The sequence below is a fragment of the Rana temporaria genome, chromosome 3 (genome assembly GCF_905171775.1).
Source record: "Rana temporaria chromosome 3, aRanTem1.1, whole genome shotgun sequence".
Lineage (NCBI taxonomy): Eukaryota > Metazoa > Chordata > Amphibia > Anura > Ranidae > Rana > Rana temporaria.
Genome location: NC_053491.1, coordinates 89,584,336 through 89,598,029, shown reverse-complemented (window position 1 = coordinate 89,598,029; position 13,694 = coordinate 89,584,336). Strand labels below are relative to the sequence as shown.

General features: G+C 41.3%; 1 protein-coding gene across 10 annotated transcripts in view; it reads left to right on the top strand.

Annotated features, from left to right (window-relative positions):
* CSNK1G1 (casein kinase 1 gamma 1) overlaps nucleotides 1–13,694 on the top strand; it is a 135,365-nt gene that overhangs the window by 79,457 nt on the left and 42,214 nt on the right. For 6 of the 10 annotated variants that reach the window (XM_040342927.1, XM_040342932.1, XM_040342928.1 and 3 more), the window contains exons 7-10: nucleotides 611–696; nucleotides 4,804–4,888; nucleotides 10,520–10,668; nucleotides 11,963–12,070. In XM_040342927.1, coding sequence (XP_040198861.1) covers nucleotides 611–696; nucleotides 4,804–4,888; nucleotides 10,520–10,668; nucleotides 11,963–12,070 — 428 coding nt within the window. The remainder of the gene's footprint in view (nucleotides 1–610; nucleotides 697–4,803; nucleotides 4,889–10,519; nucleotides 10,669–11,962; nucleotides 12,071–13,694) is intronic. The other 4 variants (XM_040342926.1, XM_040342931.1, XM_040342929.1 and 1 more) reach the window with 1 other exon arrangement.

The window sequence follows — 13,694 nt, the reverse complement described above, 5'->3', positions numbered from 1 at the left end:
TATTATGTGTTTTTTTTTTTTTTATTTATTTATTCATTTCCTCGAGTTACTTGAATTGGAACATTCATGTTCAGTGTTTTTGTGACTGTTCTGCTTTAAATGAAGTCGTTTCTATTCTTTATTGCATAATGTATTTAGTTGTAGAGGCTGTTGCTGCTTTTACTCACCTGAGCCCCTCTTAATCCAGCAATGTGCACAGAAGCTTCAGCTGTCCCAGGTCTCTCTCCTCATTGGATGACCCACTGTGGGAGCTATTGGTTTTCATTTCTGTCAATCACAGCCAATGAGCCAATAAGGAGAGCTTGGGAGGTTGGGCCGAACCGTGGCTCTGTATCCTATGAACACATCGGAAGGGAGCATGCACCAGTGTTGAGGGCATTGGTCAAGGGGGAGAAGTTGGGAGCACCGGTGGGGGACCCGTAAAGAGGATCGGGGCTGCTCTGTGCAAAACCATTGCACAGAGTGGGTAAGTATGATATGTTTGTGTGTTTAAAAAAAAATAAAAAAACTTTAAGCATTCCACCAAATTAAAATATGCAAAAATAAAATGCTGGTATAATCACAATTCGTATGATTTAAGGGCTTGGCTCACTTTTTTTTTTTTTTTAAGAGCAAAGTCGGAGAGATGACTTGGAAGCATTGGGACACATGTTCATGTATTTTTTGCGAGGAAGCCTTCCATGGCAAGGCCTTAAGGTAAGCATTTTTTTTTTCCTTCTCCAGTTTAAGAATAATTCCTCGATCTGCAGTTGTAGAAAGTACCGTTTCTATTTGTGGAAAGTCAAGATTTACCATCTTTCACTAGGTATTTTTAAATTGGCCCTTGGAACATAAAACGTGATTTCTGATTTATTCCATGCATTAATGGGGGGGGGGGGGAATGTCCCAATAGTTGCATCGCCCCCTCACTAACCTAAATACTTGCCTATGTTGGTGCTGTGCCAGTCTGTGTTCATCCCCTCCATGGAACACAGACATCAGAGGGAGCCATTGACTGCTCCTGCTTTCAATCAAATCCTGTGAGGAGGGGGGGGGGGATTGAGCCTCCTCTGTGTGAGTGAGCCTGCAGATGCGCTCCTTCAGAAAATGGCTTGCTATATGGAAACACTCAGGAGGAGCAAAAATCACTGGCAGGGAACCCCAAGAGTTTTTCCACAAAAAGTGTTTAAAGAATTTAAGATCAGTATGTGTGAAAGCTGTGTCTCAATGGTATCTGACACATTGGGGCTGATTTACTAAAGCTGGAGAGTGCAATTTTTTTGCAGCTGTGCATGGTAGCCAATCTGCTTCTAATTTCAGCTTGTTCAAATAAAGCGGAGATCCACCCATAAAGGGAACTTCTGCTCATTGAAACCCCCCCTCCGATGCCACATTTTGCAACTTTCGGGGGGAATAAACAGATAACTGTCAAAACCAGGGACTGGTCAGCTTCGGGGTGCCAACATCGTGTACTCCGACAGTCAAGTGTCCTTTTATATTAAGTCAGCAGCTACAGTATTTGTAGCCGCTTACTTTAAAAAAAATTTTTTTTTACCCAGGTGGAATTCCGCTATATAAGCTTTGGCAATAAGGCTGGGTTCACACTGGTACGGCACGACAGTCATACGACTGCATCCGACTTTGGCCTATAAATCGAAGTCCGACGGGATCCGACTTTGATCCTGACAATACCAGGCCCTTTGTGTTTAAAAAACAAAACTGCATTGGGTCCCCCGTCCAAGACCATACCAAACCCTTCAGTCTGGTATGGAGTTTAAGGGAAATTCCATGTCATTTCTTTGTCGTGGGGGTTCCTCTTAAAATCTATACCAGATTGAAGGGGGGACCCTATGCCTTTTTTTTTTTTTTTTTTTTTTTTTATGGGTCCCTCCCCAAAAATCCAAACCAGACCCTTATCCAAACACACACAGACCGGTAGGTCAGGAAAATGGGTGGGAACAAGTGAGAGCCCCCCCCCTTTCCTGAACCATACCAGGCCACATGCCCTCAACATGGAGAGGTGGGTGCGCCCCCCCACCCCAAAACACCCTGTCCCCATGTTGATAGGGACAAGGGCCTCTTTCCAACATCCCTGGCTGGTGGTTGTTGGGGTCTGCTGGCACGGGGCTTATCTGAATCTGGAACTCCTTTTAACAAGGGGGAACCAGATCCAGGTTCCCCCACCCCATGTGAGTAATTTATTAAGACCGCTCCGGTGACTCTTCTCTTTCCAATTTTCTCCAGTTTTTCTTCCACGCTGAAGTCTTCTCCCTTTGCCGGTTCTCTCAACGTCTTATGCGGAGGGAGGAGCAGATGCTGGAGCTGCTTTAATAAATTACTTTGTCACAAATCTGTGTGTCTGTTTTTTTTTTTTTTTGGTGAATACATAGGGGTAAAATGTACCCTATACTGACTCTCATAGGGTGGAGGACCGCGATCTTTGAAACCCCCTTGTTAAAGGGGGCTTCCAGATTCCGATAAGATCTCCGCCCACTGACCCCGACAACCACCGGCCAGGGTTGTTGGGAAGAGGCCCTTGTCCCCATTAAAATCCTCAGGGCACAAGTCGCATTCCAAAGTCAGATCTGTTAAGATGATGATCCAACTTCAATGTTATTCAATGGGCTGAAGTAGAATCAAAGTCAGACCAAAGTAGTGCAGGAACCTTTTTCAAAGTCGGACCGACTTGTGTTGGACCAGTTAAGACTGCTCTCATAGGGAACCATTGATTTATACACATCATGCGCTCCCAATGTCGGAGTGTTTGTCATACCAGTGTGAACCCAGCCTAAAACCCGAAAGCTGATTGGTTTCTGTGCAGAGCTGCCCTACATTTTGCACTCTTTCGTTTTTAGTAAATCAACCCCAGTGTTCTTCCCCACTTGGGTTTCAGATGCGTGTAACACTTGTACTGTGATCCTTTGGCTGTCTTTCTCCATAGATAACACAAATTGGTTCCACAGGGATTTTTCAAAATATTGTAAAGAGAAAAGCAAGAACAGGTACCTCTTGAGTAAAACTGTATTAAATTTAATCGACAAGTGCATTAAAATAACTCACATTTGGGTATCTTTAGGCAGGCACAAGAAAGTCCAGTGTGCTCAATCACCAGAGATTGACAAAGGAGCGCGCACCTCCAGTATTCCCCTGGTGCGCCAAGCTTCAAAACGCTTCGTCCTCACGCCAGTGACATAATTATGTCGTACGCCACTCTCCAGCCCTCTGTGACCAATGAGCTGAATTCCAAGCCTTGCTTTGCATCCCACTCGTACACCGGAAGAGCCCTGCTGGACAGGACACCGGCTGCACACGAGACACAGAGCTAACAGCCTTTGCTGACAACGGAGACTGTGATTGAGCATACTGGACTTTCTTGTGCCTGCTTAAAGATATCTAAATGAGTTATTTTAGTGCACTTGCCGATTAAATTTAATACAGTCTTAAAAGGGTTTGTAAAGGTAAATTACCCCCCCCAATAGCTTCCTTTACCTTATTGCAGTCCTCTTTCACTTACCTCATCCTTCGATTTTGCTATTAAATGTCCTCATTTCTTCTGAGAAATACTCGCTTCCTGTTCTTCTGTCTGCAACTACACACCGTAATGCAAGGCTTTCTCCCTGGTGTGGAGAAACCCTACTGAGGGGGCGAGCATGAGTGTCAGGACACACTCTGCTTTGCAGATGGAGAAAGGAGCTGTGTGTTAGTGGGTGTCCTGACACTCCAGCTTGCCCTCTCCCCCGGCTTTTTCCACACCAGGGCCAAAGCCTCGCATTACGGTGTGTAGTTAGAACAAGTAGTAAGGATTTCTCAGAAGAAAGGACATCGGAGCAAAATTTAAGGATGAGGCAAGTGAAGGAGGACTGCACTAAGGTAAAGGAAGCTATTTAGGGATTTTTTTTTTTTTTTTTTACCTTTACAACCCCTTTTAAGAGGCGCCAGTTCTTGCTTTTCTCTTTACATGTTTCGAGTGGCTTCAGCTCCCTTTGCAAGGCTGCCCTGTCATATTAGACTGTTCATCTCACACTAGAGCTAACTAAGCTCAAAGGACTTCCTGTTGGACTTGCCTTACATTTTTACATGCTATAACCTGCGCCACCATCCATTGCAATTTTTCTAAATATTGTCCCTTGTTGCTTTTCTGACCGCAGGACTTTGTCACCACAGAGCTAAAATCTGTTGCATAACTTGCATTTATTCGTCTATGCTTTAGTTTAGTTATTCGTCCATTCATAATTGATATCTTGTTAAATTATGTTTCTATAACCTTATGCTAGTAAGCAGGGCTAGGGAGCAGACTGTAGAAAGGTATTGCTTAGATTGATTTATTTCTGGTACTTGTATAGCGCCATCAATTTATGCAGCACTTTTTTTCATATACATTAACATCAGTCCCTACCTTCAAGTAACTTGCAATCTAAGGTTCCTAACTCGCATTCATACATACACCTACTAGGGCCAATTTTAGACAGGAGCCAATTCACCTGTCAGCATGTCTTTGGCGTGTGGGAGAAAACCAGAGAAAACCCATGCAGGCACAGGGAGAAAATGCAAACTCCAGGCAGGTAGTGTCATGGTTGGGATTTGAACCAGTGACCCTTTTGCTGCTAGGCGAAAGTGCTAACTACACCACCACCCCGTAATATTGTAGTTTGAAAAAGATAGTGGTAAACGGGTAAAGTAATTGTGCAATACTGTGTTTATTAGGCTTAAAGATAGCTAGTCTTGTAAGCCTTGTGCTTGCCCTTGTGGCTTTCATGTTGCTTTTTAGCTCCTTTTTATAAATGGAATTCTGTCATGTTATCCCATGTATTGTCAACTATACAGGCGGATACCCTTAAGGAACGCTATCAGAAGATTGGAGATACAAAGCGCAACACTCCTGTAGAAGTTCTTTGTGAGAATTTCCCAGGTAAGGACTATTCTTCCTTGTAAAACTATTTAGTAGGGCAACCTACGTGGATTACCAATGTTGTCTCTAGGTTTTTATAATGTAAAGAGCTTGGCTTCACACCCTTCATCTTGAGTTGTTATATTAGCCCAGTTCTAGCAGAATTCCAGGTCTGTTGGCTATGGAATATGTCATGTAATTCATCCACGATTGCTCAGCCGAGACAGAGCAATCGTGAGTAGCGCAGAGCGCCCTCACTGGTCCCCGCTCTCTCCTGGGACCAGTGTGTTTCCCAGGAGACAGCAGTGGGGGGGGGTCTATGCCCGGAAGATTCCTGAAAAGCATAAGTTGCATTTTTGGGTGGAATTCCACTGCATGTGATTGCCAGTATTAATACACATTCACATGTGTTGACATGCGTTTTGCTGTTTCCGGTTATTGCAACATAAAATGCATCTGGCAAAAATTGATAAGTGTGATTTGGCCCCGATGAAATTGAGACAAACTTTAAAGCTTCTTCATTTTGTCCAAAGTGTAATACTAGAAATTTGGATGCCACTGGGCTTTAATCCTCCAAGGAAGCTTTGGGTTATTTGGGGGTGAATCAGTAGCAATTCATTTTTACCCCTCTACCTAGTGGCTGATTTGTACCATGTGCACCCCCCCCTATCACAAAGCCTTTTACTGGGATGAAACTAGTTCCCAAGGAAAATTGGGCCCAAAACTGCTGCACTGAACTGACACCGCATAGCAGAAAATTCCATTGAAATAAATGTAGTTTGTAAAATTGATGCAGAAGCCATTTTGTAGTTTAGAGTTATTTTAAAAATTACTTTGCTGTTCCAATCTACAGTGGCCTCAGATACAGCTGTGCTCCATAAGTACATACCCTGACAGAATTTGATTTCTTGGCCATTTTTCCTAGAATATGGATAACGCAAACTTTTCTTTCACTCATGGTTGGTGTTTGGCTGAAGCCATTTATTATCAATCAATTGTGTTTACTATTTTTAAATGACCACAGAAACTACCCAAATGACCCTGGTCAAAAGTTTACATACCCCAGTTCTTAATACCGTGTATTGCTCCCTTTAACTTCAATGACAGCTTGAAGTCTTTTGTGGTATTTGTGGATGAGACTCTTTATCTTCTCAGATGGTAAAGCTGCCATTCCTCTTAGAAAAAAGCCTCCAGTTCCTGTAAATTCTCGGGCTGTCTTGCATGAACTGTACTTTATGCACTTTATTCTGCTGTAGCCAATGACAGGTCGACTTGGCCTTGTGTTTTGGATCATTGTCATGTTGGAATGTCAAAGTACGTCCCATGCACAGCTTCCTGGCTGATAAATGCAAATGTTCCACCAGTATTTTTATGATAACTTACTGCATTCATCTTGTCATCATTTTCAACCAAATTTCCTGTGCCTTTGTAGAGCACACATTCCCAAAACATCAGCGATCCACCTCCCTATTTCACAATAGGAATGGCGTACCTTTTTATCATAGGCCTTGTTGACTCCTCTCCAAATTTAGCGTTTATGGTTGTGGCCTAAAAGCTCAAATTTGGTCTCGTCACTCAAAATAACTTTGTGCCAGAAGGTTTGAGGCTTGTCTCTGTGCTGTTTGGTGTATTGTAAGCAGGATGCTTTGGCATTCGCAAAGTAATGTCTTTCTTCTGGCGACTTGACCATGCAGCCCATCTTTCCTCAAGTGCCTCCTCATTATGCATCGTAAAACAGCCCCACCACATGTTTTCAGAGTCCTGTATTTCATATGAAGTTATTTGTTGGTTTTTCTTGCATCCCGAACAATATTCCTGGCAGTTGTAGCTGAAATTTTTGTTGGTCTACCGGACCGTGGTTTGGCTTCAACAGAACCCCTCATATTCCACTTTTGGATTGAAGTTTAAACACTGCTGGTTGTCATTCTTAAATCCTTGGATATCTTTTTTTATATCCTTTTCCAGTTTTATACAGTTCAACTACCTTTTCCCCCAGATCCTTTGACAATTGTTTTGCTTACCCCATGATTCAAAATCCAAAAATATCAGTGCAGCACTGGATGAAAGATGTACGGGTCTGTCAGGAGTCCAGAAACTCATTGACCTATTTATACACGCACACTAATAACAAGCATACCGATCACAGGTGAGGATGGTTACCTTTTTTAATAGCCATTCAAACCCCTTGTGTGCATGTTATCAGGCCAAAATCACCCGGGTATGTTAACTTTTGATCAGGGTCATTTGAGTAGTTTCTATTGTTATAATTTAAAAAGAGTAAACCCAGTTGATGGATAATAAATGGCTTCAGTCAAACACTAACCATGAGTGAACGAAAAGTGTGTTCTCATTCATATTCTCTGAAAAATGGCCAAGAAATACAAAATTCTGCCAGGGTATGTAAACTATGAGCACAACTGTGTGTTTTGTGATTAGCTGGCTGATTGATAATTCTTGGTACATTTGGTTGACCAGAATTGAAAGTAGTTCAAAATTGAATGTTAAAAGCAAATTTATGGTTAGAAGTTTTGTTTAAGAAAAAAATTTCCCATTTTGCTCCTCGACTTTTCTTGTTACTGCAGTTTAAAATGAATGTCAGTTTGACCCCATTAACGATTAGAAAATCTAACAAATTCTCTTGGAACAAATGTTTTTGAACAAAGTTCTAGTAGTGTAGTCATAGAAATTTTAGGCATCCTCTGTAGTAGGAGTTACATTTTCGGGGATATACTCCCTAAACGCTTGCCTGCTAAAGGAATGCCGACCCTGCAACTTCATTAGAAATGAGGTGAGAATTAAAACAAACCCTCCCTATTCTGAGGGCACGGGTATTCAAAAGCATTTTTTATCCCCTTATCAAGTGTCATCGCACTTTAAGCTTTGACATAACACAAGGTTTGGCTGAAGTCTGTCTTTTGCAAGTCACACCCCCTGCCAGACAGCATTAACAGGTCCCTGGGAGGGCTCCAAGTATAAATTAGTTGCCCCTATAAGCTATACTATTTCACATCAACAGAAGTCCTTGCTGTGTCTGTGGCTTCCTCCAGTATTACATCATTTGGAATGACTGAATGGGCAGGAGGAGAAGGGTTTGGTTCAGAGAAACTGAGCTTTAGATATTTTTTTTTTAAGATTCAGATCTTTCCAGCTAGGAATAAAACTATACAGCATTTATAATGCAGTATCTTACCAGACGATCTGATGTAGGGTGGAATATAAGACACTAAAGTGTCATACTCCTGTCGTGAGGTTCAATAGCAACCGGCTGCCGTTCGGCCTGTGTGTGTGGCAGCCGGTCTGACAGAAATGAACCAAACGTCCGACTTCTGTCAAAGGGGCATTACTGAAAAAGGTCTGGCGATCAGCATCCGATCAGTGCTCTCGACCGATAGCTGAAAGTGCTGTCCGATGATTTCTAGTGGGGGACCGTCCCCCTCTCCAGAACGCAATAGCTAAGCAGGGAGATCGCTGTACAAACCTTACTTTGTTAATACAGCGGCTCTTCCTGAGCTCTAGGGTGGGTAAAAATCAATGTTTACATTTTTTTTTTTTTATAAAAATGCTTTTGGTGTAAAAATCTTAAGCTGCATTAATAATTTGGTTTATTCGGCATAAAATGGAGCTTGGTTATGTAGCATAAGGCTGTATATTCTGCAATATTTACATTTTTGGTGAACTTTTTTTAATGAATCCAAGCTGAGAACATGCACTGCATTGATGCATTCACACAATTTCGCTGTAACCCTGTGATTAAACGGTTCAGGAATATCCCTTTTATCTTTGTTTTGCAAATCTATTTGCACTTCAAACTGTATGATTGAATCAGTTCTGCTATCGCCGTTTTTATCGCCGTTTTACCAACCTGACTGCTTATTATTCTTAATAGGAAACCTTTTAATTTTGATTAAAAATCTTAAAGATTCTAATTGGCAGCAAGAATAAGTCCTTGCATTTAAAAAGCATAAGAAAAAGTTTGGGACTTTAGATGAGGCCCACATAGACATGTGTCTCCATCCCTGTTCAATTGTATAAAGGGGAGCGGGTCTTTGAATGAGGCGTGTACCCAACAGCTGATGTAGTGAACATAAATCAATGCGTATGCAAAGGTAAGAGTACATAAAGGACAATCTTAAATTTTCCATCAACGATTGGGTCAATGTTGAAACATGTTAAAACAATTCCTTGAATCGGTAATCACAGCAATATTACAATAGACAGCAATGAATGAAAATCAAAACCAACATAAGTGCGGGGCCAGAAAAATATCATTAAGTTGGTCCAATAATGAAACTGACCAGTAGTCTTCTGCAAGGGGGGTAGATGTAAACCCTATCAGGCGTGCATGGAAAATGGCCCCCAGTGTCACGTGCCGCACTTAGGAGGGAGTGCGTCATCACCTGACCGCCAAAATCTGATCAGGCTTTTGCCGGTTAGGTGATTTTCAAAGGACCACTGGTCACTTTCATTATTGGACCAACTTTATTTTTTTCTGGCTAAGCACTTAACAGCATAAACAAGAATTCTTCTGGATGATCTGTTAAGCCACTAGTGATTCTCATATGGACACCTCCGTCTTCCCTGTGATCTCCACTTTGCAACCTATCGTTGTGGTATGTTCCCCTCTTTCCCCATGGTGGGCACCCATTGGAGAGCTCTTGCTGTGCTGTTGGTGCCATGTTTGACATAGAAGCCACCTTTATATTTGGATTGCTTCTGAAGAAGTGATGTCTCACGAAACGTGTAGAGCATATTGGGCTGCAATCCTTCTAGTTATGTATTTATATGTTGGTTATTTGTATTCGTTGTCTATTGTAATATTGCTGTGATTACTGATTTGATTAATTGTTTTATCATGTTTAAACATTGAACTCATTGTCTATGGATAATTTAATAAAGATTGCCCTTTTTTGTACTATGTTTATGTTCACTGCATCACCTGTTTGGTACACACTTCATTCAAAGTCCCTAACTCTCGCCCCTTTTTATATTGAAAGAGCACCTGTAATTTCAGATCCATCATGGCGGCATCGGTTGGCGGGCGTCCACTCACCTGCTTCCGCCACGTCCCTCACCTTGTGCCACTGCCACATCACCAGCTATCCCATTATAGTTAATGGGACTGTCGGTGAGTCAACAGCAGGTCAGAGGAGGAGCCACTGCAGGACCGAGATGAAAGTTTCTCTTTAAAAATTATGATTTAAATTGAGTTGATCTAAATTGATTTAAATGGACTTGATTTTAAATCAAATCTACCCTGCCGAGCTCTTCAGTGTGTGTGTGTGTGTCTTTTTTTTTGTTTGTTTTTTTCATTCAGGCTGAATGGGGGGGGGGGGGGAAACCACAACACGGCACACTGAAGAGCTCAGCTGGGTAGATTTGCGTTTGAGCTGAGTTGAACGAAAGAAACAGCATTTACTAGTCTTTAGACGTGGCTGCCTAATTCAACCACTTTAATTTTGGTTCCAATTGGGCAGCCCCTTCAATTACGTATTCATTTGTTGATCTGTAGAAGATTGTAGTTGAATAACATGAGTATGTGACCATTTTTTCAAGAATATCCTATTTATCATATATTGCTGAGTGCGATACCTATTGTATTTGATATAGAAACTGTATTGAAACATCTTTCATTTTGCATTTGTTTTTTTCCAGAAGAAATGGCAACTTACCTGAGATATGTAAGGCGTTTGGATTTCTTTGAGAAGCCGGACTATGACTATCTCAGAACGCTGTTCTCTGAACTCTTTGAACGAAAAGGATACACGTTTGACTATGTATATGATTGGGTTGGCAGGCCAATTGTGAGTAGTTTTTTCATTTTAAGGACTGAAGGATTATTTCCTAGTTTTATAGAACCAGCTGTGGTCAAATTACAGTTGCCGTTAAATGCTATCTTTTGTAATTTTAAAATGTCAAACATTTTACTTTCCTTACAAATGGCAATGAAGTGCCCTGTATTGAAGTGGTTAAACCTCTTCCCACATCCAGGAGACCTCACGGCAGGAAGTGTGGCCCCCGCCCTCCTCCGCCGCCTTGTCAGTTGGAAATCCCAGTGCACTTTGCACATGCGCAGTAGGGAACCGGCTGTAAAGACAAAAGGCTTCACTGCCGGTTTCCCTTACCATGAATGGCGGTTGCAGCACCGATAGTAAAATTGTCTGGGATGCTGGCATTGCAGGATCCCTGGACAGGTAAGTGTTCTTATGTTTAAAAGTCAGCAGCTACAGTATTTTGTAGCTGCTAACTTAAAGGGGTTGTAAAGGATTTATTTTTTTCCCCCTAAATGGCTTGGTGCAGTCCTCCTTCACTTGCCTCATCCTTAGATTTTGCTTTTAAATGTCCTTATTTCTTCTGCGAAATCCTCACTTCCTGTTCTGTCTGTAACTACACACCGTAATGCAAGGCTTTCTCCCTGGTGTGGAAAAAGCCTCTTGAGGGGGGAGGGGGCAAGCAGGCAAGTCAGGACACTCTCTACTTTGCAGATAGAGAAAGGAGCTGTGTGTTAGTGGGCGTCCTGACACTCCTGCTCACCCCCTCCCCCCCCTCAAGAGGCTTTCTCCACACCAGGGAGAAAGCCTCGCATCACGGTGTGTAGTTAGACAGAAGAACAGGAAGTGAGGATTTCTCAGAAGAAATGAGGACATTTAAAAGCAAAATCGAAGGATGAGGTAAGTGAAGGACTGCACTCTTAGGTAAAGTAAGCTATTTAGGGGAATTTTTTTTTCCCTTTACAACCCCTTTCATTTTTTTGTTGCGCTGGGGGGGGATACTGCACCTCCCCTTTGTTTTCCAAAACCGTTACATTCAAGGAATGTTATGAATAACTCTGACATTTTGCCTTTTCTCTCAACTGAGCTTTCGAGCTATCAAATGGCTTGTGTCATAACTGATTACATGGAAAATGCCAATCAAAATTGGCTATGATGGCAGCTTCCTGGCTGTAAATCCTTAGTCCTAGCATTTAGTTCCTGATGTACTTTAACATGTATGTAATCTAACTGTAGTTTTTGCTGATTAGCTTCTTTTGTCTTTGTAAATGTCTGCCCACAAAGACTACTTCATGTAATCACAGTAAAAGCCGTTTTTTTTTTTCAGCCTACCCCTGTGGGATCCGTCCACGTTGATTCTGGAACTTCTGCGATAACCAGAGACAGTCATGTCCACCGGGAGCGGCCATCACAAACTCAACCACTCAGAAACCAGGTCAGTTTCTTTATTGTCAAAACACTAGATTAAAGCGGTGGTTCCCCTAAAAATAAACTTTTGACATTGCATTTGCTACATTAATTACAATTAGAATCGGCTGGTTTTATTGAAAAAATACCTCCGTACGTAGCGTTTACTATATTCGTTCCCACCGCCACTTCCGGGTACGATGCTGGCGGTGGGCGTTCCTAATTGATGGACAGGCATCTGACCGACGCATCCATCGCGTCACGAGATGCCGAAAGAAGCCTAACATCGGTGCAGCTCTATACGGCGCATGCGCACCGACGTTCGGCTTCTTTTGGCATCTCGTGACGCGATGGATGCGTCGGTCGGATGCCTGTCCATCAATTAGGAACGCCCACCGCCAGCATCGTACCCGGAAGTGGCGGTGGGAACGAATATAGCAAACGCTACGTACGGAGGTATTTTTTCAATAAAACCAGCCGATTCTAATTGTAATTAATGTAGCAAATGCAATGTCAAAAGTTTATTTTTAGGGGAACCACCCCTTTAAGTTTGTGTGTAATTTTGAACATCCTACTTAGAGCTGGTTTAATGTGCTGCTGCTGCTTTTATTTAATTACCAAATTAAAACTGTCTTAGATAATTGTTCTGGAGTAGCAAATAATATTGAAGATGTATTCTAAAATTTTGAGAAAAGTATTCTATTTTTGTGACCAGTGATATCCTTTAAATTATTTCATAAGCACCAAAGAATCAGTCCAGAGGTAATATTGTACTGGGTTTAGTCCAAAGGCAATACATCTTGCGCAGTGTTAATTTTGGCAGCAAATTTCGATTTAGTTTTTAATCTTGGTCTTGGGACTAAAATGGCATTTTAGTTTTAGTCACATTTTAGTCTTCTGCAATTGTTTTTTTTAGCTTTAGTCGTATTTAGTGGACTAAATCTTCAGTACGTTTTAATCAACTAAAACTAGGGGTGCAACGGATCGGATCGATCCTCGGATCAGGAGTCACGGATCGGATCATTTTCGCATCAGCAAAAAAAAAATGTATGTATGTATGTATGTATATGTGTATGTATATGTGTATATATATATATATATATATATATATATATATATATATATATATATATATATATATATATATATATATATATATATATATATATATATATATATATATATATATATATATATATATATATATATATATATATATATATATATATATATATTTTGGACCAATGAAAAAAAAAGGAACCTTTTTTTTTTGCTGATCCGAAAAAAGAGCACAATAGCAATTCACAGGGGTGGATTAAAGAGGAAGCAGGTGAGGCTGTTTGGGACTTAAAGTACAATCTTGATGTTTTTACAGCAAAAAAAAAAAAATATAAATATATATATATTTATATATATTTATATATTTATATTTTTTTTTTTTTTGCTGTAAAAACATCAAGATTGTACTTTAAGTCCCAAACAGCCTCACCTGCTTCCTCTTTAATCCACCCCTGTGAATTGCTATTGTGCTCTTTTTTCCCCTTTCCCCCCCCCTCCTCTCACACCAGTGCTTCACTGCTAACATTCCCATTCAGCTTGCTAGAGCCCAGTGCACAGCGTGACACGCCTCCCCGGGGAGGCGTGTCACGCTG